The sequence below is a fragment of the Electrophorus electricus genome, chromosome 15, assembly GCF_041902795.1.
Source record: "Electrophorus electricus isolate QZ-2024a chromosome 15, ASM4190279v1, whole genome shotgun sequence".
In the NCBI taxonomy this organism is placed as follows: domain Eukaryota; kingdom Metazoa; phylum Chordata; class Actinopteri; order Gymnotiformes; family Gymnotidae; genus Electrophorus; species Electrophorus electricus.
Genome location: NC_137511.1, coordinates 16,937,501 through 16,964,839, shown reverse-complemented (window position 1 = coordinate 16,964,839; position 27,339 = coordinate 16,937,501). Strand labels below are relative to the sequence as shown.

At 42.7% G+C, this 27,339-nt stretch overlaps 2 protein-coding genes and 1 long non-coding RNA gene across 5 annotated transcripts in view; 2 read left to right on the top strand and 1 right to left on the bottom strand.

Moving 5' to 3' along the window:
• Positions 1–351: 351 nt before the first annotated feature.
• Positions 352–15,710, bottom strand: kansl1a (KAT8 regulatory NSL complex subunit 1a). 2 transcript variants are annotated; one of them, XM_081698221.1, is made up of 15 exons: positions 15,571–15,710; positions 12,408–13,735; positions 7,245–7,386; positions 6,625–6,758; positions 6,341–6,479; positions 5,461–5,605; positions 5,172–5,360; positions 4,351–4,527; positions 3,695–3,846; positions 3,477–3,595; positions 3,336–3,393; positions 3,111–3,223; positions 2,563–2,827; positions 2,256–2,355; positions 352–2,139 (listed from the first exon to the last, which is right to left on the bottom strand). In XM_081698221.1, exons 2-15 carry the CDS (start codon positions 13,667–13,669, stop codon positions 2,072–2,074), a joined length of 3,063 nt encoding a protein of 1,020 aa, XP_081554347.1. In that variant the 5' UTR covers positions 13,670–13,735; positions 15,571–15,710; the 3' UTR covers positions 352–2,071. The 2 variants fall into 2 exon arrangements, with proteins under 2 accessions (XP_081554347.1, XP_026886955.3); XM_027031154.3 differs by lacking the exon at positions 2,256–2,355.
• On the top strand, positions 14,921–16,335 carry LOC113590844 (uncharacterized). The gene is made up of 3 exons (XR_003412134.3): positions 14,921–15,297; positions 15,554–15,700; positions 15,960–16,335. It is a non-coding gene; the product is annotated as an uncharacterized LOC113590844 (long non-coding RNA).
• A 5,482-nt stretch (positions 16,336–21,817) lies between these two features.
• The window catches only part of brsk1a (BR serine/threonine kinase 1a), a 14,131-nt gene continuing 8,609 nt past the window's right edge, over positions 21,818–27,339 (top strand). For both annotated transcript variants that reach the window (XM_027031162.3, XM_081698044.1), the window contains exons 1-9: positions 21,818–22,857; positions 22,973–23,067; positions 23,412–23,497; positions 23,639–23,779; positions 24,112–24,228; positions 24,895–24,928; positions 25,076–25,144; positions 25,489–25,635; positions 26,540–26,571. In XM_027031162.3, the coding sequence (XP_026886963.2) occupies positions 22,773–22,857; positions 22,973–23,067; positions 23,412–23,497; positions 23,639–23,779; positions 24,112–24,228; positions 24,895–24,928; positions 25,076–25,144; positions 25,489–25,635; positions 26,540–26,571 (806 nt within the window). In that variant the 5' untranslated portion in view covers positions 21,818–22,772. The remainder of the gene's footprint in view (positions 22,858–22,972; positions 23,068–23,411; positions 23,498–23,638; positions 23,780–24,111; positions 24,229–24,894; positions 24,929–25,075; positions 25,145–25,488; positions 25,636–26,539; positions 26,572–27,339) is intronic.

Genomic DNA, 27,339 nt, shown 5'->3' with positions numbered 1-27,339 from the left:
CAGTGTTATTCTATTCCACGCAGTCCCATCTTTTATAGGGTTCCTTCCCACTAGCTCAGCTCAGAGCCACCTTTTGTGGATTCCCATGTGCGTCTCTACACTCGAGTTCACGTCTGGTGTTAGCATGGCTCCTTCCCTTCTTCACTATTGAGGCAGTGAATAGCCCTAAGCATTTACTCCTGGCTAGTTTAAAAAACTGCAGCAACCACCTCAATTTGTTGTATTTCAAGATGCTATTGAACACAGTAGTTGTAAAGAATGGTTTTCTTCTGACTTCTTTCATCAAAGTTTACAGAAATGGTGCTCACTTAATTTTTTTATTTTTTGCACTAGAAACTGGTGTGTGGAGAGAAAAAAAAAAAAAAAAAAAAATCAAAAAAAAAAATCAGCAGTTTCAAAAAAACTCATACCAGCCCATCTCGTACCAACAACCACACCATGGTCACTCAGATCACAATTTTCTCCATTCTGATTTGTGATGTAAACATTAAACATATCTTTTAACCTACATCTGCTTGATCTTCTACTGCACCTACATGATTCACTGACAGGTTAATTACATGAATAAATAGGTGCACAGGTGTTCATAAAGTGGATAGTATACATTTACAGATATACTTAAGATGAATCTGAACTGCTTTAAGCACAAAGCTCACATCACCAGCTAATAAGCTTCTTGGACTGTGTCACTGGTGCAAACTGTTGCACTACACCAGGTAGAGGTAGGGCTTTACAGTAACCAGTGCCATTACATCAACCATGCTGTACACAACGCAGTGACTCAGTCCTTCAACAGCAAGGACAGGCCAAGCAGTTTAATGTTTGACTTGTTTTAATGGTACTATTCACAAGTCTTTTTTTCCTGCAAATGATTTAACTTTTGTAACAATTAAACTTGCTGTGAAATCTATCGAAAAAGACATTAAAACGCACTGTAATTGAATAACAAAGAAATAATGGACATGAAATGACAACCATGTTAATTTGCATAGCCAGTGGTTACTCTAGGGAAGGGTGTTCAGTAGGGTGAGAATTTACAGGTGTCAGAATTACTGCCTTTAATACAGGAATAGTGAACCAGAAATAATAGAAGCTTTATCCAACGGTCCAGAGACCAGAGCACGTTAAACTGTAGAACCTGAGTGTAAAAGGGCATGACAAGATAGCAACTCTTCTGCATAAATTAAGATGTGCAAGCGATGTGAAAATACTGTGGAATTATTCATGTGCATGCAGGACTGAAGTCAGCAGGTCACTTTCAGTGTAGTTTATTACCAAAGCCTAGCTGCAAATGCTCTACATGATGTACTTCTAATGTCTCCCAATGGCAGAGGAAGGTGGCTTACAATTATGTCAGACATAAGCTGAGGATTGTTAGAGAACAAGTCTGAGCATAAGTGTGAAAAACACTGAAAATGTGTGGGTGGGATGAAAGTTCTGTGTGAATACATACTGACATTCTATTAAGTGCTTTACCTCTAGTTAAAGATGCTTTCTTGGATAACAAAGATGTGATGTGTCCATTATTTGAAATGAATGATGAAAACCTATTATTTCATCTGGTTTCAGTTGTTGTTATTCCACAATACAAGCATACACAAACTAGTCAGCAGGGAAATATACTTTGGCCAAGCCCCCTTCAAGAAGTCTGCTACATAGTGCGCTACAAAGTATTTACCTGACAGGTTAGAATACCACACCAAGAGCATAGTTTAACTGACTATCAGAATATTTAAGGATATTTTCCGTGTTTAACTTCTTTTCTGTGAGAAAAGAGTCTCAGGAGACGGATTTAGACTTCTACATTCCTTAATATTCACTAAAAACTGTGAAAATATTTGGCTGATGTTTGAATATCAAACAACAAGTCCTTTAATATTTCTTGGTTTGTATTAGTACAAGTTCTTTTTTTGGTGGTTAATGCCAGAAGGGGTGTGGTTTTATGTTCCCTGGAATGTGGGCGGGGCTTCATGCTGGATACCATCATCATGGTGAGGAAGCTTCCCTTTCTGACCCCATTCCACAGTGGCTGCTCTGCAGGCCAGAGGGGAACATGTGGCGGTGAATCAGCTCAGTGTTGGACTCCAGCGTTGGGTCCTCTGAAAGAGGAAAGCTCCTTCGCTCCCACGGCAGCACCATCTGCAGGAGGAAGGAAAAGCAAAGCAATCAATCACTGAATCATTACAGCTACTACAGGTACAGAAAGAAATATCAAATCAGTAGAAATGTGGTCATGGGCCATGCAGAATACTTACTGTTGGCCTTGATAATGGCTTTTGCAATAAGCAAATAACTGCTCCACCAAATCAATTTTTTTGTGAGCAATGTGCTTTCAATAAATTGCAAACCACCAACCTAACAGATGTAGAAATGCAATCACAACAGCATTTTGATCATATTGCAGAACCCAAACTTAATATCCTTCAACTGATAACAGCAACAAACTGCAGCAGTTGTCAATCTGCGATAACACTCTGACCAACAGCTACTGAATCAGACTACTAATGTAAAGGAATACAAGCTGGTTCCATTTTGCTACAGTCACGGTCACTGGCAACACACCTCCTCATAGGTGCCATCTGGGCTGGAGCAACGGGTGTCGTCGCTACCCGCCGGCTGGGGCATGTCTCTTGGGGGTGGAGCCTGTGAGTCCCGGGAGGAGGGCATGTGGGCATCACGTGAGCATGGCGTGTCAGGGCTGGGCGGGCTGAGGGGCGACAGAATTGGTCCGTAGTCCTGTAGCGTGTGGGCCAGGCCCATGTCTGGCGACGGCGGGTTTGTCCCGCCTAGAGACGGGGTCGTCCTCCCATCTACGGATTTGTAAGACCTGGGGGGGGGGGGGGGGGTTAAATGAGACAACGAGAGCCCAAAGTCACAGCTATGGATGACAGCCCAAACTTTTGGATGCAAGCAGTCCATCCCTTTTTTTTTGGCCAGCTAACTCGAGTGTGTCAAGGTTGTCCACCAGCACAAAAAGGCAGTCAAGTACGACAGTCTTGATTTTTCACTTATGTCATTCCGCATGGGGGAAAACGGCCAGTAAGTTAAATAAGAGCCGCTGAACGATCAAGTCATTGTTGTGGTTCAGTCGGAGATGGGTGCGCCCGTACCTGCTGCCTCTCCTCTTGGCCGGAGCGAGGGCCGTCCATCTCCAACGAAGACGCTCCTGCTCCTCACATCTCTGATGCAGCTGTGCAAAAGCTGCATCGGACAAGTCCTCCACCTGGAGCAAGGGTGAGTCAATACACAGAGGGGTCAGCTCAGACAAAATAGTTAGCATAGAGAGAGCAGTACGGATCAATGGAAGGATCGCAAAGGCAGGAACTTGCCCATACCTTGATGTACTCGTCGTCATGAGTGAGAGGCCTGGCAAACACATCCACCTCCCTCCAACTGAAAACAAGAAAGCAGCAATGGGGACCAGTGCAGCAAAATAGTCATTAATCATTGCAGTTTGAACAGTCACAACTCTGTACCTTGGTGTGATGATCTCCTTATACTGGAGCTTCTCCACCCTGGTAGTGGCCGCCACAGACATGGGAATGACTATATTGTTAATGTCAAATGAGTTTTCGTTTCTCTTCTTCCTAACGGGCTGCAACAGGAACGCAACACGGTGAACAGCCAAAACCCAAATTGACACTGGGAATGTTCCAGAATGCTACACAGAGCAGCAGCTCACAGCATCACGCACCATGGAGCAGGGGCTGGCCTGGTTTCCAGCGGCCATAGGTGTGGTGCTGTCTCCGGGCAGGGACAGCGTCCGGATCAGGGAACTAGGAGTGGAAGGCTGGACAGAGGGCTGAAACCCACATGGATTTCCTGCCTCGGTCAGAAGCTTTGGAGCTGTTTGGTGGAGGACACGTCAACAGAGATGGAAAGTAAAAATGTATTATATTGAGGAACGTGGTGGCATGGACTGATAAAGAACACCTTAGCGATGTTTTGCGCTCTCGTAAAATGGACCTCCATTTCAAGCTCAACTTTTTAAGATTCCCATTCATTGCCATGTCACACAGTCACTTTCATTATGCGCCAAAACACTAACCAGTGTACATTACTAGGGGATGGGGTGGCACTTGGGCAGTTATGTATAATGTAGTAAATGGGCAACAGTTTTTATTTTTACTTTTTTATTGCAATTCTACCTTTAACTATATTCTGTGCCGAAGCTGCTGTATCACCCGAATTTCCCCCATGGGGATCAATAAGGAAAATCTTATCAATACTGTATCATAATGGAAATGATTTTGATATTTGCCTAAAATTACAAAGTAACCACAAAACTGCAGCCATCATAGAGAAGCTGCCTAAACACACGCAGGTCTGCCATGCCCATGTGGTACTCACAGTCAGGCTCATCCAGCAAGGCCTCTCTGGCCCTCTTCCGGCTGCTAGTCCTGTCCAGAGGCCGTTCCGTCCCACACGGCATGAGCATGGAATGCGCATTGAGCTTGGGTACACGTGGGCAGGCCTCAGCATGCTGCCGTCGCGACCTGTCCGATCTGGCCTTGTGGCGGGCCAACCCTGAAAGAGGAGATAAAAGACGATGCGAGGATAGAAGAAATATGGTATGACTGGCAGGGTTGCTGAAGAGCAACATTCGTCTAATGTTGTATGTGTAGGTGTAATATAATACATGTGCACAAGGTAATAGTTAATATGTTCAATAACTGCCATTCCAGGTTACTGCCACTGCAATACAGGCCTTTAAAATACCATTATAAAAGGTATAATGAGACATCAAATTGCATGGACCCAGAACAAACCTAGAGGGTCCAAATGAATAGGCGTTGTGAGAGCTCTCTCAAATCACAGCCTTTGTATGCAATATGTTCATAATTTCTCAAACCATTCTAATTTCAGCTGCATCAGGTGTTCACCTAACATAAAAAAGAATGTTTACAATGTCCCGTGAGACTGGATTGGTCATGGTATTGTTTGTCTGACTGGCTTTTCAATGAACCTTGTTCTCAGTATTCCAGCCTGATTAACAGGGCCTACCACAAATAGCAATATTCTTCTTAGAGCCATCAAATCAACCTGTTCATCAGCTGACACCTATGTAAAGCTCTGTGACTTAGAGGACTGAGGGTACGTGCACGTGTGTGTATGTGAGCATAAGTGAGAGAGAGAGAGAGAGAGAGAGAGAACGCGTGAAAGGTACTTACTGACTGCAGCCATGTGTGAGCTGGACAGTCTGAGCTTCTGTTTGGATAGTGTGGATGAGGAGGAGGGGGAAAAAGGTAAGGGGAACTTGGGTTTGAGTAAGAGCTTTTTCAGTGGCTTGAGTTTCTCCAAGGGCCGAGTCTGCCCATGAGACTTTAGTGCCCTCTGCAGATGCACACCGAGTGGCATGTCTGGGAGGGAGCGATAAATAAGATTGACCACATTTCAAAGGGCATCTCAAACTCACTGTTATTGAATATCCTTCAATAGTACAGCCCAGTGAAAAAGTACCTGATGGCAGGGACAGTGTTGGGTGGATGCTGGGGTCCTGCAGATATGCTTTCTCCAGCAGAGGGTGTTCAAACAGTAGTTCAGCTTTGGGAAGGATGAGATTGCTCCCACACATCATGCAAGAGATGTTCACTTCACACTGTACCTAAGGAGGGACAAGACCACTTACTGGCTAGTCACTACACATGCACATGAGGCAGTGGTGGCTCAGTGGTTAAGGTACTTGACTAGCAATGAGAAGGTAGCCAGTACCACCACTGCCAAGATGACACTGGCCTTAACCCTCTGTTGCTCAATTTGATTACTGTCATAATTGTAGGTTGCTTTGGATAAAAGCATTAGCTACATGCTGTAAATGTAGTTTTCAAACACAGTGTTTATTAGGAACAAAGTGGCAATGGCAGAAAGCACACCAATGCCATTCAGGGTGTGAAAGTCAGAACAAAGAGGCAGTTTCAGATCACATTTCTAAAATCTAGGGAATAGTTTCCTATAGTTGTTTTGACACTTGGTAAAACATTCACAGCAAAAATGGTATAACTGACGGAAAGCTATCTAATGTGGTAATGTAATTGCAATAATAACTGAGTTAAGGACTGTTGTGTGGTTGAAATACTGGTTTTCATTAAAGCAAAGCATTGTGGATTGCAAAGTGTGCAAAGAAAATATCTAGACTAGATAAAATACTGTTGGTAATAATACAAAACAACTGTAGGCAGTTTTTTTCATCTTCAGCAAAAAAATAATAATAAAAAAAAGACAGCATAGAAAGAGGTACATATGTTTTGGTGTGAAAACATTGAGCAAACAATCTGCATGTGATTTCAGGTGACCGGAAATACTGAACTAAACTATGGCTCCGCTTTCCCCTCGCACTCACCTTGCCATCCAGGTTCTGGAGCATGCTGGGCTGGACGAGGCGGCGACGTCTGCATCTGATCAGGGCCCGAACACGTGCAGCAGAACAGCCGCCATCGAGGGCTACAGAGGTCTTAGCGTCAGGTAGCTCAGCCGCACTGCTGCACAGAGGAACCAATTACACAGCAAAGTAAACCTGAGACTCCAGACATACACGCTTCCAAGTGGAAGCCTAAAGATTAACTGGAAGAGAATGCAGTTATGTCAATTCTTTTAACAGGCATATCAGAGTTTGTCTGTCATTACCTCGGAATGAAGTCCTTCATGGCACTTTCAATCTGAGCCTTTGTGCCACTCTGGAAAATGAGAGGAGTCAGAGGCTCCGCCTTTTCAGCCACAGGCAGTGCAGAGGGGGCAGGATCTTCCAGCTCCACGGGACCCTGTGGTAATGAGTGAATCAGACTTTAGCAGCAGAACACACACACACACACACACACACACACACACACACAAACACAATTCATACATGCCAACACTTTCCTTACTAGCACTTCGTAATATTCCTAAAATAAGTGAATATCTTAAAGGATATTCAATCAGTTACAGTCAAACTCATCCCACATTCGTGGCAGCTTGCATGGTAACATGGAACTATGGGACATACAAGTACATGATTCACACCACAGAAATGTGCATCAAATCAGAGACAAGGGCAAGCTCCATTTATCTAGTGGCTCCTCAGTGACATGCTCACACTGGTCTGACTCCCTGGTGCTCAAAAATAAACTGAATGACTAAGGCGCACAACATTATTGCCACGAATCTAAGGCACCTCCGTTTTCACTAATGCCCAAATGATCTCTCTTGCTTTATGAACCACACGCACAAACCCCTCCACAGCACACTGAGGTAAAGTGTGAGCTGACCTTGCTGATACGGATGTGTCGGTAGATGTCCGCCTGCTGGCGGATGCGGTATTCCAGGTCTGATATGTGCGCCTGCAGCCATGTCCAGCGACTGATGATCGAGGCTCTCTCCAGAGCAAAGCGGCCTTCTGCTCTTCTCCAGCTGAGAAATGTGCGCACACACACACACACACACACACAGTTTTTAGAGCACTCAACCATTTCACTGCGAGTTATACTGTGTACGACTATGTATGTGACAAATAAACCAAACTTGAACTTTTATCAAAGCCGCAAACTCATCATAAGCGAAGACTATGCTGGCAGGTGCGGTCAGTGCAGACCATGAGACTTTGCTCACGAACACTAACTACCAATGAATGACCGTGCAGTCCCGGAAACTTTAAGGAAAGCAACTGTCCCACGTGAGTTTCTCAGAGGCTATTACCACATTCACAGTAATAAAAAGCCAGATATCGTAGACATAGAAAGAGGCCACATCACGTGGCTGTCTTCTCTCTGAACGGATTACAACGTGTAATAGTATATTTTTGTATTCAGAGATACAAAAATATATTGTAAGAACACACAGCTTGCAATCAGCTACACATCATACCACTACCTTTATTCAAACAAGCATCTTCATTTACTTTGCAATATCAAAAGAGGTAGTAGCCTATATACCATGAAGTGAGATTCTCAGGTAGGAAGCTTAATGGTGTTCTGTCTCAGCTTCCTGTGGCTAACCTGATCTGGGGCAGGATAAGTAAGAAATCTGGTTCTTAACCAATCAGTGAATATGTCAGGTGACTTGACTTGATATTCAGACTAGCCCTGCATAATTGACTGCCACCGTACAGTGTGGCATGACATTTGAATAATTGTTGGCTGAACGTTTCTGAATACAAACACGTGATGCATTAATGCAAAGCAGCTATAAGCAATTTATTCAATAAAAAAAACGCTTGAGAAAAATCAGAGTAAATAAACAAATGACTAAATATTTGACTTGTTCAGGCAACCAATCCCTCCCTCAAAAGGCTATGGTCATCATCCTACCCGATTTTCATAAGTGAGAAGTAATTGGAAATATGGCCACTACGACTTTATTCAGTGGGTGATATGCAGCTTGATTTTTTTTTTTTTTTTTTAATTGACCATCCAACCCCCCCCTCCCAGAACTGAGTCTGAGAGAAGCACTATGACGGCATGGTTTAAGGGACAGTATAAATGGCAGTCTTGCATCTTCATTGCTATTGACATCAGACTGGTTACACAAGCCTCTCCTGCTCAGTCATCTCACCACGCAGCATGCACACACAGCGGATGAAGAGCTCCACGTCACTCTACACCATCTGCTGCTATTGCACAGAGCACTCGAACATGCCTCAAAAACTCCCACTGCAGACCCCGCCCCCCACCTCGTCCATTCCTATGGTGCACTACTCTTGCCCCACCCATACACATACAAATACCAATGGAAAATTAAAGCAAACACCTTGAACCTAATTACTCAACTTGTGTAAACCCATTAAAACTAACTAAACTCAATCTATTATCAATCTTCATTTAATCAATTCAGTCCTTAATGTACTGAAAATCCATGTCTGTGTTTTATTGAATATATGCTATTCATTTATTTTTAACGTTGCTTAGGCTGTCACTGAATGTCATTTAAAAAACTCATTTTAAGAAACAAGTCGTGACCATAGCAGTAGTGGAATACGACATGCATCAAAGCTGTGTGGATCTCACCATCATTTGCCATTCTCGACAAACTAGACAAATTGTGACCATGGTCCTATGGTATACAGCTAGTTTCTATACACATGCAACAGAAGCAGCACACATTCTAGGTAACTAGCTAGGTCCACAACATGCATTTAACTTCCAACCAAAAAGACAATTATTTTGATGTATAAGTCACACTGCATCTTATCAACTGGACTTTCAGGATGGATTGCGGGCCTCAATGTTTATGGTTCCAAGGTACTTGCACGTTTGGCAGCAGGGAAAGCCCAGAAAGAACAAAAGAGCATGGCAACGCTCTGGAACATCTCGCAGCCGTTTCCATAAATCATACCAGGCTGATGACAGGACTGGTGGAGACGCCTTCAGGAAATCACTTAACACCACTGCTGCCTGGCCCTTACTGGTTCCTGGTGTCAAGGTGTATAAGAAAGCAGAGATCTCCTGCTCAGCCTAATGTGACCCGATCCAGTGTGACGCAAGCAAAGGGCTGGGCTTCTGGCTTTTCACAAAGGAGGGGGCAACACTGGGACGTGTTAGTGACAAGAAAGCAAGAATGTTTATTAGAAAGTTGGGACTTAGCCTGGTGAACCTTGTGGATAGGGAGAGCAGAATGAGAGGACAGGAGATGAGTGAAAGATGAGAAGCAGTGAGAGAGAGAGAGAGAGAGAGAGAGAGAGAGAGAGAGAGAGAGACAAGAGGTCTAGAAAGGTCAAACAACTGGAGTGCTTGAGTCATTATGCTTAGAAAATATGTAAAAATCAAGAGAAAACAACTAGGGATCGTAGAAATATAGAGTGGGGAGAGATTGGTGGTGGACATCAGGGGATAGATTGGTAGACAATATTGGGGAGAGACTGGTGGAGGAGATTATGGGAGAGACTGGTGGAGAAGATTGGGGAAAGTTGCATCAAGTGGGGAGAAAAAGTGGAGAAAGGCAGAAAAACGAGGAAGAGGAGAAGGGCTGGTACAGAGAAGGAGCTGGCACAGACAAAGGACTAGCAAGGGAAACAGGATAAAAGGTTACATGAGTAGGTCGAGTTCAAGGGGGTGGGGGGGCGCTGGGGGAGCAGCAAGTAGTCACTCAACATTTGAGGACAAGCAAGAACAGCCCAACTGAACAAGACCCCTCCCTTCTCTTTCCAACTACAAACTAAACTAGAAAGCATTTCTGCTGGTTTAAATGGATGAGGTCTGAGAGTGCTGACATATATGGGCAGATGATGCTCTGTGGGCTGGAGTGAGTCATTGCTCTGGGGACGAACTTACAAGTGACTGCCACTGAACCCCACCTAAGATTAGTCAAGAGTGAACCTCCATCTCTCCACACTACACACTCAATATACTACACACTGGAAGAACAAAGGAAATTACAAATCAAATGCCACATGTCACTACAATCAACTGGAATGATTATGAAAGGGGTGCTGATGTTTTACAGTAAAATCTAGCTTTTTTAAAACCATATACTGCACAGAATCATTTCTATACATTGCAGTGTGTGATGGGTCTGAAACACCACACTCAAAGTCATGTTTAGAATGACTGCATCTTTATATGTTCACTTCCAATATGGAGCTACAGATTTGGTTTTATGACGTTGATCTGAAACCAGCCAGGAGCCACCTGAAACCCAACTGCATCTGCCTTTGAGAATCGACTGGCACATCCGGGGTCAGTGTTCTGTGCTGTATAAAGTCTATGTACACCCTTGTCACAGGCAATAAGAACCAGAGTTCAGCTAGCTTCAGTTCCTCTGTGAGGCAGTAGGGGAGCAGTAGGCTGACATCATCTACACTAGGAATTAGGAGTTAGGAATTATTTGGTGAAGTATCTTTAAAGAAGAGCTGAGCTCAATCATGAGGCTGTTCAGCACAAACAAGAATTAGGACTTTGACCCACAACCAAGGATGTGAAAAGCTAACAGTTAAAGTGACATTAAAAAAATATACCTAAAATTATAAAAATCAATTGACCACACACACACACACACACACACACACACGAATCTGGTAATAACTGAGGACCATGTTCCAGTGCTCACATTTGACAACAAATCTCTCCATGCACACATGTATGAGTATTTAGGTCAATTGATCAATAGCAGCCTTGCCTGGAGGTAGCAGAGGTTCCTCCCCTGGACATGACATGACAGAGGTAGGCCCCTCCCCATGGACATGACAGCAAAAGGTCCCTCCCCTGATCCTGACCATGACCCTGCCCCTCTCAAAAGGTTTTCATTAATAATCAGCCAGAAACATCACCCGGCTAACAGATAAACATTAACACAAACACCTGCTGCATAAGTGGGGTTTTTTTTTCTCACTTCCCTAAACACCGAGCATAAAATGGAGGAAATGTTTGTTGAAATTTATACATAGTGTAACCTTAAAAGTCCATCAAGTCATACCTTAGTCACAACCTTAACAAAAAAATAAATAAAAAAAACCACACCACAAACTTAGTCAAAGTCTAAACCAATACAAATTGAACGAATTCTCAACTTCCAAGAAAAGAGAAAAGGTCCTTGAAATGGCCTAGCTATTGCCCCACCACCATACATGCATAAATAAGACATGAACAAGGAATATGGGAAGACAGCAGGGAAGAGGAGATCAACACACAAAAGCGCAACTATAAAAATGGATTTTTTCAAAGCTCTCATAGCAGAAAGGTTGTTGCGCACTTTCTTAGCCAGCTAAAACATCAGACTTTTTCACTCGCCATTTTTTGAATTCGAGCCTTTCCTCCCTTTTGCAGGCAAACAGGAAATTTAACCTTGCTCATGTTCTCAAGTAAGACAGACCACAGCCAAGGAGGAAGGTTGAAACTTACTCTAGATGGGACCATATTATGACAACAAGATCTATGATCTCACTGAACAAACAAAGCTAGAGTGGAAATGAACAGAGTCCCTCAACAAAGTTCAGTCCATGAACACACAAGCCAAGTCACACACCATCATACTTTGTTCAGAAACAAGTCACAAAGTAAGACTTTACTATATTAACTATCCAGGTGTATGACCTAACTATAATGGCTATAGCTGAATATAATCTATGTCTGCATTGCTTCTAGAGTAGCTTTAGCCTTCCTCTATACAGATCCAACTCAACACAATAATAGAGTCGTTATCACCACAGTATTGGGCTTCCAACAGCAACAGGGCCAAAGGCCTGCAAAATACAAATGAGGCGTCTAACAAAGTTTTTCCCATTTGGTGCTGTGAGCGTGTTCCCCAGTTGACTCTGTTATGGCTTCTTCGCCCTTATAAAGGGTTCTACAAAGATCCAGACTGATTAACTGCAGTCCAGTGCATTTCCCCCCTGATAAATCAACACTGTGCTAAGTGTGTGGTGGAGGTGGAAGGTAACGAGTAAAAAAAACAAAAAAAAACACACACCTACGAGTCTAAGCACACAGGAAAGCACTTACAGTCTGACATGGTGCTGCTTCGTGTCCACCCTGGCGAGCTCCTCCTCTTCCAAGTCGCTCTCCCCTCCTGAGCTGCTCTCTGTGGCATCTGAATCGAACTGTGCCTCCGCCGCCCGCAAGCAGGCAACACCACTCAGATGGAGCTTCTCGAGTTCGGTGGAGACATAGCCTTCCTTCAGGAAGTGACCCAGGGGTACCACCTGCAAGTCTGCCAAGCCCCGCGAGCCCCGCCCAGGGACGGAGCTGTGGGCCAGTGCGTGGTCCACGAAGCCGGAGAGCTGCTGCCTGATGTGGCGCTCCACCTGCTTGGCTTGAACCACTCGCAGCCGCTTGCACAGACGCCGCAGGCTCCCAGACAGGTCTGCCTGCCTGCGGTGGCTCCGCTGGGCCCGTTCACGAAGGAGAGCCTCCAGGCTCGGCGAAGAGGAAGAGGGGCAGCGAGGGTCTGCAGAGGGGGTGCTGCAGGAGGCCAAGCTCTGGGGCACACTGGGTGGGTTGGAGTTGCTGCCCATCATCCTGGCACTAGAGGACGCACACTCTATTTCAGCCTTGACCCCTGGGCTTTTAGTGAGACCTATATTTTCTGGATCTCTGTTATGGTCTACCAACTCCCTCAGGCGCCAGGCATCTCCCCTTGGGGAGGAAGCATCTCCAGACTTCGAAGACAGGGGTAGCAGGGCCTCACCGCTGGCTGGCGGCTTTGAGCTGTCCCCGTTCACCGTAGCCACACTGCCCTTCTCGGGCAGAGCCGTGCTAGGCACGGCAGCCTTCCTGGCCAGGCCATTAACGGGAACCATAGCACTGCTGCCTGCCCCTGCTCCCATTCCTGCACCGTTGACCAGGCCTTTCAGCTGACCCCCGCTCAATGCTGTGTGAACTAGGAGTTCCCCCGCCCTGCCCCTGGCCTCACCCCTCGTAGCATGTAGCAGCGAGCCGTTCAGTGGGCCACAGCCCTTTGGCACCGGCTGCTTCATGAGGATGCCCTTCACCTCCTTGGCCATGGGCGCCACATCGGAACACAGGAAGGAGGCCACCAGTGGCTGCAACTTGCTCAAGCGCAGAGGCCTGGAGGCAGGGCTGGTAGGGGGGCGGAGCTTAATGTCAGCAGCTGATGCAGACACAGAGGAGGGAAGGAGGATGCTGGCGCCACCGCTGTTGTTCTCGGTGCTGGCAGGTGACAAGTTGGATGAGGCGGCCAGCTTGAGGCGGATGTGGCGTGCTTCGGCTGGGGCGTCGGTTAGAGCGGGCGCCATCGCAGCCATGCAGGGCCAGAGGAGTGGCACAGCAAACTGCTCCTCCTCTCCAGACCACCAGACCACCTACAGAGCCTGTGACACGGGGAAGAGACAAGGACAATCTAAACTAGATGTTTTTTTGTTTATTTATTTCATGCAAAACCATGATAGAGGCTGATAATTTTTTACGTTTCCTAGCCTTTTAAAAAAATATTCCTTTATTTACCATAAACAAATTAAAGTCACATTGGTGAGGCTGGCATGAAAAAAAGTGGTACAGTGGTACAATGTCTAAAGCTTAAATGCCTTTAACTACCCATCTGAATTGATGTAGCCCAAATAGAAGTCCAGACTCATAAAAAAAAAAAGCAAGTTGTGTTTGATCTGGTCACACCCTAGTTAAAAATCCATAATAATCTCCCTTCACCTTCTGCTGGACTTGAAGTCTCACGAGCAGAAAGAATGAGATTTCAGTGACCTCACCAATGCAAGTTGGGTGGAGCGGGGGACTGAACCTCTGGGCAGCCAAGTCACCAGTACAATGATCATTTAGGAGAGAAATGCAACTTTACGTATTTAACCTTGCATAAGCGCCAGCCATTGCCTCGAGCTGCAAGCACGACTAGCTCGTTTAACTAGGTTCATGTGTCAAATAAGTAAACATGGTGAACGGTTAATGTTTAACAAAGGAAAGCGCAACCGAGTTTTCAATACATTGATTACACGATGCCAGAGACTGCAGACCGTTTATAATAGCTAGAATTCAATTAGCTAACTAGCTAGCTGCTCTGCTCCTTTCAGCGCAGTGTGCTTATCGTGCTACGTTCAACTGGTTGACTTATGCAACGCCAAACCTAGCACATCTGGTTAGCAACTAGTCGATGGAAATATTTCATTATCATGAACCAACTCGTGGGCTGCTGTATGCATTTTGCCAGACTACAAGGACAAACGCGCAGCTGGCATGAACAAACCGTTTTCACGATTATATTATTGTAGTCGGCTAGCCAATATCTTAACCAGGACGCTAGCTAACGTTATATATTATACTACACCATAATATATCAACGCTCGGTTAGCGAGGTTTACCTGGTTAACAAGTTCGCACCGCACACGCCTAACGTACTATTTCCGCCTCACAAAGCAACTGTATTTGCGCACATAAGCTAAAACGTTTTCACTGCCATTTATAAACCATATGCTTCGTTAAAACGGACTATGGACTCTTATGTTTCCGGCAACCGTAATTTTAAACTGTTTAAATAACAGGTATAACCAGCTAGCTAGTCAACTCATTATAGGTGCAGTTTATGCATGTATCTATAGCCCAACCCCAAGCGTTAGGCATAACCTTAATTAAAACGTTAAAATTTTTCACAACTTCATCAAAACTATGAAACTATAGCTGGATAGTTAAATGTGTAGCATTCAATTAATGTTAGGCATTATACATTACTGCTAATCCAGAATAATGATGTTTTTCATGTTGTTGATAACCATCTGTGCTACATCTAAGCAGACCAGTTTTAGTAGGCAAACAAGTCCTTGACGTTTGCACATAACATACAAATTGAATATCACATCACTGTATGAACGACTGAAGTCGGCAAACTAGCGTAGTCACCCGGTTAGCTAGTTAATAACACACTTGGACCGTAAGTAACCTCGTTAACCTAGTTAACCTGCCCTAGACAGCTAGGGTCAATTGGGTAACTAATACAAGTTAGCTGGCTGGCTAATTCCAAGTCAGCTAGTTAGTCTATACTGAGACATTTTCAAGCCATAAATACTAACTTCCTGTTACATTATGAATTTGTTAACGTTGAACATTTATCACATGTATCTTATATAACCTAGCGTTACCCTGCGAGCTACTTTAACGCCAACTTGTGTCTCTACTCACTAACAAAGAAAACGGAGCCACCTACCACGTGACGGCCGCACTATCCGAGGGAATTTCGACAACGATTCCTCACACGTTTCGGTCAAATATATGTAAAGATGTGACTACAGCACGAAATGAACAGGCTTCTCAAGCGTTGCCGATGACGTTGCCATGTACGAATCCGCTTCTTGTAAACCGCGGTTTTATTCAGGAACCCCTTCAATATCGTTCCGTAATCGCGAAATGGGCGATACCGACTACACCTTGCTGTCCCCTTAGTAAATTAAGGACAACTGCAAAAGCGTACTTTTCCATATATCACCACGCGGCTTTTTTTGTCTCAAATACGAGTTCCTATAGTATACGCCTTTATTACTATAACTGAGGTGTTACAGACTACTGGTTTCTAGATATTTCTTTCCATCGTTGCAGGGAGAAACACACGGAAGATGGCGGCTTGTTCGTCTCCCTCCCTGTGAAATACAGATGCAGCGAGGCGGGAGACATTATCAAGAGGAGCCGTTCATCGAAGGGCCACAAGGGGGAGCCTCGACGCAAACTGACGAAGTCGTTTATTATTGCCCTCATTATGTAATTTTCATTTGTTGTATCAACTATTCAGTTTGCAGTTTTACAATCAAATCTAATGGCTAATAATGTGAAATTGAATAATACAAATATGTTTAAAATTACAATTTTTGCTTAGGTTGTCCGATTAGCAACATTTGCATAGATTATGCACTTCTTATATTTGCACATTACAAATATATCTACAAAATGTAATAAAACCGTTTTGCAATTAAACAAATTATATATTTTTTGTTATTATTGCAATTGTTATGGGATTTGAATAGGACAGGAGTTTTATGTTACAGCTAAGAAAAAAATACATCAGTATATACATATATACACTTGCAGCCTACATTTCCTGTACATTTTGAAGGAACACTTGAAAAAAATAGCCAGACGGCACAGAAAACTAACGTCCACTTGGCACTAGAGGGCGCCCTCCAAAGACTCTAAATAGGCCTTCAGATTTTCCCAACGAGCAAATAGGCTGTTAAAAATTCCACCTTAGACACATACACTGAAGTTGGACTACACGTTAGATTACACGTTACCACCCTAAATCAGGCAGCCTATGAGTTACCCAGCATGTAAACACGGATGCCTTGTCTGAATTTGACAGCTTATAGAATGTATGTCAGGACACGCTAGGCCTGCATGCCATGTCCATGTGTAAGGGCAGCAGAGCGGTGCAGTGGAGATCCCCCCATAGAGCAGGAAAAGCAAGGTGCTAAGCGACCACATGGGTTCGATTTCTATTGAGCACACATACTGTCACACTAATAAACAGGTAATTCACTCTGAATAAGAGCATCTGCCAAATGCTGAAAATGTAAATGTATGGTGGCTGTCCTAATGCATTTGTTTTTTTTCATGTATAATGGCACAGCCCCCCCCGTAAATACACAGATCTATTTGCATAACCTTCTTAACACCTCATGGCTGCCCTATAACAGACTCGTTCCTATAGATAGCAAACCTGATCTGTGTACTCTCGCAGTGGCCAGATTGCCATGAGACAAACCATGCAGTTGGATTCTGATTCTCCTTCTCTTCATGCCCCGCCCCCTTCCCCCTCCCTCCACATCCACATCTCCTGTATATCTCTGTCCTCACATTTCTTTCTAAAGCACACTTGCAGTCCACTGACCAACAGAGCAGCAACCCCTTTTTCTCACTCTTACATACATACATACACACACACACACACACACACACACACACACACACACACACACACACACACACACACCATAAACCTGACATGCCAGTCTACAGATGTTCCTGCCCAGTGCCATGTGCTTAAAGAGGAAGTGGACAAATGGTGAGAGCTGATTCCATACAGACCAACAATGCTAATTAAATTAAGTTAAATTTAAATTTAAAATATGTATTTAAATTAAATTACTAAAATACCACTTTACCATTTACTATTAAAGAATAAAACTACAATTATTATTATGTTTTTCTAACCTGATAACATTCTGTTCTTACCAAGATGCATTACTTACATATTGGACATTTGTGTAACCTGCTTGAGTGGACAACTTTTGCCTAACAAAATTCAGGGGTGATCTTCTGTTCTGCTCTGCCATATCGCTTTACATATTTCTATATTCCCTCTACATTGTCTTACACAAAGGCCATTATGCTACTGTCTTTTTGTAGTGTTGCCTGTCCACAATAGCTTTTCTGCATGTAACTGTACTCATCTGAATGTGCAGTTAAGTCTTGAAATGGGTGAACATTATCCAGGTTTGTGTGTTAGGATAACCTTCTGAAGGGTAATAAGACTCAAGTAGAAGATAAGCCAAGAATATTGTATTAGTGGCACAAAAGAGTATTTAAATGGTAATGCAGGTGCCAAACCAACCATGTGTTGATATATTATAACATGTTCTGCTGCAATGCTAAATATGGCAGTTACGTTTCATCTGTGTGTCTCTGCATGTCTTTGACACCATGACATTTATGAATAATGCTTTTTTATGAGTAATATGTTAATGGAAAGTAAACGCTTATGGATGTTGATCCAGCAATGGCAGTTAGTAGTCATCATGAATCGCGCTGCTTTCTTATGTGTCCAGCATAATGGCATGACCCTTCATGAAGAGTATCAAACTTACTGGTTTTTCGGGGAGCAGTTGGGTTTCATGGGACCATAGAGGAATTTCTACCATTGTGATAATTTACTGTCATACTTCTTTGCTCTTTATTATTGTTTTTAAAGATGGTTTTCCAGATTGTCACCATTTATTAGAACATCCATGAAAAGAGGCCATGAAAATAAAAGATACCAGTCCAACAAGCTGTCCTTGCAGTAAGGCTGACATGCCGCAAGGGCCTTTTCTATTTTCTAACCCCCTTTAAAGAACAACGGTAATAATCACGGTAAACATCAGCTAGTAAAATACGTAAGTGCTGAACTCAGAGATACTGGGGCTGTAAAGAATGTGCCGTCTCTGCATGCCACCGTACTTAGCAGTGCCTCAAAGAAATGTACATCTGCAATTTAATTACAGCCACTTGGGAATAACTCTCACATGTAGAACACTTGTAAGCAGGGACCTGGCTTCTATTATGTAGGTCTAGTTTCAAGAGTATATGCCTGGGCTCAGAGTCTCATCATTTTTAATTGTCAGATGCTTCCTCAAGTGCATAAATTGACATTTTGGCATGGATAAACAGACACATTGGAGTGAGTAGCTTTGCTAAGGACTTTACTAAGTATTCTGTGTGTATTCTTCAAAGCAGTGTACAGCCTTCACAACATGCCCTTGTGATTATTTGCCAATTAACACTATCTGGTCACTCTTAATGTTTCCTTTTAAAGGTCATCTGCATATTGAATCACTTCCATCTGCATGCCTAAATGGAAACTGAGCCCCTTGAACCCTCCCCCCACTTACATGCAAACAAGCAATACAGACCTTTACTTTATCATCCTTTGTAAAAAATTTTCTGACTAACACTGTGTTTTGGTTAAATAGTGTGAAAAGCTCTTGCTGTCAATAGAGTGTGGTCTTCCAGTAAAGTCTGTATGAACTCTTGTCTTATCTGTGCCCTGGTGTCCAGGGGAAGGGCGCAGAAAGCTGCAAGGAGCTAATTGAAGCTTTTGAAGCCTGTGTAAAAGGCGCCACAGCAACCTCATAGAAACAAAGCTTCTGCTTCAATTGTGAGCTTCAGTCATTAGATTATACATATTCTTCATTTTATATTCAGCCCTCTGTGTTAGTTTACAATGTCAGTGTGGGTTTTCACTCATTTGTATCATGTATTAATCTATGTTTATTATATTTGATCTTAATTTTAATGGCAAAAGTGTCAAATACTTCTGTGTGAGACCTTTCCTCCATTGTCCAAGCATTGTATTGACTGGAATATTGTTAATACAGCATCAGTGGTATAGAGGGTAAGGATCAATTGGCTCAAGTCATCCATAATTTCACATGCAAACTTCCTAACTCTAATGTCTTAAAAGTCCTAATTCTCTGGGTCCTCTGGTATCCCTGCATTCCCTGCATTTTGGGCCCAAATAACCATTCAAGAAGTAGGAGGGGTGTCGCTGCTGCAAAATCCCTGAATCTAATGAACCAGAGATGCCTTGATGAAGTTCCTGATATTATCCATGTCACCAGCAAATGCAGAAGTTAGAACAATGCTTAGAAAGCCGCTATGTCAGATCAGATATTTCTTTATGTAAAAATGATCAAGATTTTTCAATGAAAATGTTAAAAGTGAATGATATTATGTTTCATTTTTTATTTTCTTTCTTTTTTGAAACATTGAAGCGTGCAGATTCTAAGTAGAGACATGTTGGTCACCCAGTCTGGGACTAAGTACTTCAATGATCATTTTTACATTTCAAGATTTGTACAATTTATATATTGTGAAATGCAAAAATTGATTGTATGATTCTAAACTACAGTGTTGTATACATTAAGCATTCAGTAAAATGTCAATAAAAAATAAAAATAAAAATAAAAAACAAACAGAAATATTATAAAACATTGCTCAAAAAATTGACTTATCAGTTCTACCTGATAAGATATGGGAGTGGTCCTTTTTTCCAAAGAGTGTGCTTGATTGACAGCCCTCTGTCACAGACTTTCAGCCTGCTACCCTACTAAAACAGGGCAGAAGCAGGCAGAATCATACAACCATGAGCCAGTCAAAAAGAGGGAGAATCAACATTCCTGCAAAAAAAGAGGGCCAAACCCAAAAGTTAATTTAATCCTAACAACAAATCATTTGTCAGAAAATTAACGAGAATTAATCTGCACTCTTGAGAGCTATTTCACCTTTTGCTTTTCACTGCTTACTAAGATATGTCTTGCTATTCAGAAATTTCCAATTATTTGCTATGGAGACCATTTGAAGCTATATATTATGCAATTTAGGGTTTGGGCCTTTTTTTTGTTTGTTTGTTTGGCTTTTTTTGCTCTGAAGAGTATGAAGCTACAAATGAGTATTTTGCAAATTATTTTATTTTCCTGCACCTGATATGCCTTATTTACAGGTGCTGGCAGAAGCGTAGGTTTTTATGCTTTTTATCAGAATAAAAATGAAACTATAGGCTTAGACACTAATGGCTCAATGGATAACGAAAACTTGCATGGCCTTCACTATAAAATAACTTAGCCAGGCACTGACTACCTTCAAGTTTTCCTGTAGGTAATCCTAATGTTGCCTAAGCACAGCTGATGTAAGCTTTACTCAACATTAGAACCATTATTTTTACAATAGAAGTGGAGAAATTCTGGTGAAATAAATTTATTTGACTTTGGAACTGTATTCATTAGACACACTTTGGATATTTACATTGCATCCTAGAACAGAAAGATTAAAAGCTTTAAGACTGCTACAAAGCAAAGGCACGCTTCTTCACACAAGTAGAGTATAAAAACTAGTGTCAAATAGCCTAAACAGTACACTTAGGCTTGCTAGTTCATTTCTTTGAATTATTCTGAATGTCATCATGAGTGAAAGTAATATTAGGATTTTAAATGATAATGTTATAGTGTTTTAATTGGAAGAGTTTTTAAACCTCTGATGACAGTTACAGATTAAATCTAACATGTAAAAATATGTTTATATCTGTGTTTTCTGTTTAGCCTGAAATACCAGCCACTATAGTCACAAATCAGTACCACATCTCTGTCAAGATGTTTTTTAAGCTTGATTCCTATCATAAGTCCTTCATTCAAACCACTGTTCCACAACCAACGTTAAACAGTCTCCTGTGCTTTATCATATGCCTCAGTTGGGGTAAAAACATCCATATCAAGTAGCAGTAATATGTATGACTACCATTAGTACCCGTCAATGCTGCACTTTAGTATAGTGTGACAGTGCGTTCCGTTAAAGTCGCATCGGAAGGTGTCTTGAAATGCGTTGCCCGCAGTAGGACTTTTTTTTTTTTAAAGTCTGTTGACAAGTGAGGGGGAAATTTGTCATGGATGAATTTAATGACTAAAACAATGTACACGACTAAACAAATGTAGACCTAGTTAGGATTTTGATAAAAACGCAAAAGGATAGATGCTGCGGGGGAGGGCGCAAAGACAATTTAAAGACCGGGGAGGGAAGGAATGAGTGTGTGTGTGTGTGTGTGTGTGTGTGTGTGTGTGTGTGTGTGAGAGAGAGAGAGAGATGGGGGGGGGGGGGGGTAAGAGTAAGAGGGACCCGGATGCTGATGCGAACGAGGAGGAGGAAGAGGGGAGAGAATATAGCGATTTGCTGGAAGGAGAAAATAGGCTTTTAACCACGGGAAGCCGCGGCTTGCACAATTTCTGTCGGATCCGCATGTGAACCTTCAATCTTGGACCAAAAACGCGGTTTGGCATTGTTTTCACACAGAAAGCGGCGGACGAACGAATACGGGACCGGTGAAGGAGGACACGGCAAAGGAGAGACGAAGAAGATGCTGTGATACGCTCGCGGGGAGAGACGGAGCGGGAGGGAGGGGGCGCGTGCATCTCTAAAGATGGTTGTTTTGCCAGAAACAGATGCATTCCTGCTAAACCCACCACAATGAGCGGTTTAGCTTTAAATCCAAACTTCATGCTTGTGAAATTGTGACGGAGGAATACACTTGCGTTTTGGCATGGCTGGCTGAATAGGGCACGAGAATGGCTTACATGTTTGTTTAACAAAAAAGGATAACGTGCTGAGTCCCTCACCTGTGATACAGGCCTAGGGCATCCTTTTAATTCTGAGACCGCTGTAGATTTTCACATATCTGGCACTACACGGTGATAGCAGGTGTTCGCTTTCAGAAAGAGACGAGTCGACTGCAAAGCTGATGGATAAATCTAGAAACACTGGCAGCTTTTGCGTGGCCAGTAATAGCTTGTGAATGCTGCACTAAGCTTGCGTGTATTTCATGCACCGTTGATGAGAAAATCCAAGAACAACGAGTGAAAAGGGGGTTTCAGAGTAACTTGCATAATGTTTTACTATTAATGAATACCCCGGAGATGGGATGTTTCATTGCGAGCTCCAACATGCAACACCCCTAGATGAAGGCCAGGCCATATAAACATGCTTCAGCAAAAATTTAGAATATCCTGAGTACAGTTTCCATTATGCTCCTTTCGCGTATTTTAGACCAGCGGGTGACGTTTTGAGAGTATAATACAAAGGTTTATCGCGATAGCACGCAGCGTAACCTGTACCATGTCGAAAGAACTTTCCGTCACCCAGGCGGCTCAATACGTTGGGCCATATCGATTAGAAAAGACGCTTGGGAAAGGGCAGACAGGTAGGGAGAGGCCATTATTTGATCTGATGATTAAAAATTGACATACTAACTACACATCTGTATACACACCTCAAACTCAGAGTTGTATCTATTGTGAATATGTGAATACTACTAGGTTTGGTGAAACTTGGGGTTCACTGCATCACCGGGCAGAAAGTAGCAATCAAAATAGTCAACCGGGAAAAACTCTCAGAGTCTGTGTTGATGAAGGTAAGAGAAAGATGTAGGATATTCTTTTTATTTCAGTGTCCTGACTACAATAAATAAAAAATGAAATACTAGATTTTAAAAATATTAATTAAGTAATCATGCCTGAGGTTACTCATATCATTTACCTTTGGTAATTTAGTCATCATGAAAGTATTATTATAAAGGTATTTAATAACACTGGAATAGACTGATATAAGAATTAAATATAAGAATAAATTAAAAGACAGGATTTTATTTTTGTTTGGGTCATAGATTGTTGTTATGCTCTCTCTCTCTCTCTCTCTCTCTCTCTCTCTCTCTCTCTCTCTCTCTCTCTCTCTCTCTCTCTCCTTCCCTATGTCCAGGTGGAGAGAGAGATTGCAATCTTAAAACTAATCGAGCATCCGCATGTTTTAAAGCTGCATGATGTTTATGAGAATAACAAGTATCTGTGAGTTCTGTTTTTACCATGTTTTATGCAAACTGCATGGCCCCTTATCCACACAGTTATCTTCACATCTCCCCATATTTCTCCCATGTTAATACCATGGTGTGCTGCAGAATACATTGTTTCTTTGCTGCATACCTGCAGCTATCTGGTGTTGGAGCATGTGTCTGGTGGCGAGCTTTTTGACTATCTGGTGAAGAAAGGGAGACTCACGCCAAAAGAGGCCAGAAAGTTCTTCAGGCAGATAATATCAGCTCTGGATTTCTGTCACAGCCATTCCATCTGGTAATGAACACTGAGTGCATTGAATCACAACTTAAATTGGCAACAGAAAAGAGAGCTGGTAAAATAGACCTTAGTGATCAGAGCTCTGCTTTTTGTCTTTTGTCTGAAAAGTTTGTAATTCCTGAATCATAAGATGTTTCCCTGTGAACTACTTAAGTATACTCATTGATTCCTATGAGTTGATTAGTTTTGGGGGGGGGGGCTTTTGTGATTGAAAGTGCATTGCAGTGCTTTAGGACTGGGCAGGTTTTTCACAAAGCAGGTGCTTGACCCTTGTGGTGCTGGCTGTGATTTGTGGGTGGTGAACTCTGACTTTTGTGGTGCCCCCACAGTCACAGAGATCTTAAGCCGGAAAACCTCCTTCTGGATGAAAAAAACAATATCCGAATCGCCGACTTTGGCATGGCCTCACTACAGGTGGGGGACAGTCTGCTGGAGACAAGCTGTGGGTGAGTATGTGTGTGTGTGTGTGTGTTTGTTAGTGCATATACATCCAATATTTTTGCTCTCATTGTAAGACGAACTGTAAATTCTGATGTTCCTTCTTGGCAGGTTCTTAGTAGAAAAAACGATTCTTTTGTAGACACCAACACCAAAATTACAGTAGGCATAGGAGTGTGTAGGCACAGTAGAAACCACTAGAAATATAGTTTACAATGATGTGTTTGCATGGGCTGGGTGCATTTACAAATTTTTTGATATATGTGTTGTCTCATTTTATTCTCACCTTTTTGTCCGTAGCCAATAAATATTATAACCGTAATCTAGTTATCTTGATTGCATATGGGCCATTATACCAACATGTGTTGATTCTAATGGTAAATTTGAGAAAAAGACATAAAAAAGCTTTTCAGTTGACCCAGTTAATGTAATTTTTTCCAATACAATCTAATAATGCATCCATAGGAATTAGAATCAATTAAGCCCATTTTGTTGGAATTTTTACTGATGAAGTTTTAAAAGAATCCTGTCGACCTTAACCCTTATCTTAACTTCTTGTTATGGTTCATAGGATTTGGCTCATGTGGATGTCTTGTAAATTTGCCATCATGAGTTCATGTTCTCCTGTTCCATGCTGTTATGTGAGATTTAAGTCTCTCCTGTCTCTACCTTAGATCCCCACACTATGCCTGTCCAGAAGTGATCAGGGTAAGTCCCTGGGAAATGGTCTATATTTTCTCCCATTTCCCTGCCATAACCCAAAGCAAGCACTGGTTTTAAGTGTGGCACAAACTAAGCACTGTTTCTACAGCGATGCACCCTTTCAGACAAGTGCTTCATGTGGATGTGTTGCAGGGGGAGAAATATGATGGCCGGCGAGCGGATGTGTGGAGCTGTGGTGTGATTCTCTTTGCTTTGCTTGTGGTAAGGATGCACTCTCTGTCCTTCACAGTCTCTCTCTGTCTCTCTCTCTCTCCTTCTCTTCTTCCTCGCCTCTCTGTCTCTCTCCTTCTCTCACTCACTCTCTGTTTCCCTCTCTCTTCCTTCTCTTTTGCTCTCTCTCTCTGTCACTTCTCATGTTTTGCAGCCCATTTGTTCCTTGTTTGTTGCTCATAGTCACATCCCATTTGCCTTCATCTTTCGCTTGTCTTACTGGTAGTCACAGGCAGATAAACTTGTCACTAAATGTCACATGCTGACCTCATTTGCGGCCGCATGTTTATGAAGCCTGGGTCCTTTCTGACCCCGGATCATTGCTGTCTGCGCAGGGTGCACTCCCCTTTGACCATGACAACCTGCGGCAGCTTCTGGAGAAGGTGAAGAGTGGCATGTTCCACATGCCCCACTTCATCCCACCGGACTGCCAGGCTCTGCTGCGGGGCATGATTGAGGTGGACCCAGAAAAGAGGCTCACGGTGAGAGCACGGGGTGCTCCTGACCCCCCACACACATACAACCAGCTGGTCAAGTTCACTTTGGATTTGGCCAAATATGTTTGGCCCATGAGGATTTGGCCAATGCAGCTAGTTTATCTTTACATTGGTGGAAGTGGAAACGATGGCTTCTACCCAGCTTTGGGTGGATCTGTGGTACAGACAGAATTATCCTGAATCTGTCCGAGGAACAAAGTGAAATTCTGGATGGTTTTTCCTAGTCTAACAGAGCTTCCCAACATTATGTAGGCCTAAGTAGATTTGCCTGGAAGTCAGTTATTTAAGCTATGAGCTTGGTTGAGTTGTGGTTGTTGCTGATAACATGTTCCAGAAAAGGTGTGTTATTACCAAGTCCTACTGGCCTGTTATCAAATTCTGTATATTGTATTTCTGTTGAAATAGTCCCACAGAACTCGTTTGATTGATAAACTAGCTCAGTTCACTTTTGTCAAGGCCATGCAACTGTGTTGACCTGAAGCCAAATAAACACCAAAGAAAGAAATAAACCATCTCCAGCTGTAGGCAGTCCCTTCCAGCTTCAAAGAATTTAATCCTACTTCAAACACTTCAACGCTTGAAGTTATGTGTGGATATCTGGTGCAGCACTTGCTATTCGGAAAATTACTCTGGCAGTGTCTGACAGTTCAGCTTCGTGTTGGTTGTTTCTAGCTGCTAGCTAAAGTAAATGAGACACAAAAAACGAACTGTGCCTGGTAGCATTTAAGCTCACAGTCACACAGGCCAAGCCAATGGATGCTGACTGGTTCAAGTACTCTCAGGTTTTCCTGTTGTCAGCACTTGCCTGTTTAGAGCACCTTTTGTTACAGCGCCATCTGCTTGCAAGCAGGCCATACTAATCGCTCCATCTGTCATCCTCCCCCTACAGCTAGAGGATATCCAGAAGCACGCCTGGTATCAGTGAGTATTGATTATTTCTGTCTGAGCCAGTATGCCTGGTCAGTCCATAGTGATGCATTGCAGCTGCGTAGTATGCATTCATCTATGGCTGCGTGCACTGGGGGCATTTGTGTGGGAATCTGTCTTTACATTTTATAAGTTCAGCAGGAAAACTAAAGTTGTAATCCAAGCTCTTAGAAGCTTCAAAGCATTTTGGCAGTAAGGCAGCATAAACATTTTCAAGTATGCATGCGAAAATGTCCTAATTATGTAGAAATACCAGAGAAATCCGCAGTAACACCTTAGGGTAAAGTACTTTTTTGCAAAAGCTTTTTTTTTAAATATAAAGGGCAAAAAATGTTTTGGTTGTTGAGGTTAGTGTTAGAGTTGGGTTTAGGGTTAGGGTTAGAAAATATTATTATTATGGTTAGAATGTTTACGTTTACATTTTTAGCATTTAGCAGATGCTCTTATCCAGAACGACTTATAAAAGACCTTTGTCATCTACTCATAGAATGTATCCTAACCAGTACAGTAGGTTAGAGTCAAAATACCACTGAACTAGAATACTGCTAAATACAGGAATCAACACTGATCTCTAGAAGAAACTGAAAATGAGCATAAGTACTATGTCAAGCAATGATAAGTGCAATACCAAACAATAAATGCTACAAGTTAATCAGTTAATCAATAATAGCACAAAATTTCCATAAGTTCAGGATTAGTGGTCATTTAATACTGCACAAATAGATCTTCAGTTTTCAGTCTTCACAAATAGCCTTAGGTTTG

What these genes read in the sequence shown, in the direction of transcription:
- kansl1a (XM_081698221.1), bottom strand. Translation starts at nt 13,669, where the DNA reads ATGGCTGCGATGGCGCCCGCTCTAACCGACGCCCCAGCCGAAGCACGC. An exon ending in ATGAAGGACTTCATTCCGAG is followed by an intron (nt 6,480 to 6,624) that starts GTAATGACAGAC and finishes TCCTCTGTGCAG; the next exon opens with CAGTGCGGCTGAGCTACCTG. An exon ending in AGGCCAGCCCCTGCTCCATG is followed by an intron (nt 3,596 to 3,694) that starts GTGCGTGATGCT and finishes TTCCTGTTGCAG; the next exon opens with CCCGTTAGGAAGAAGAGAAA.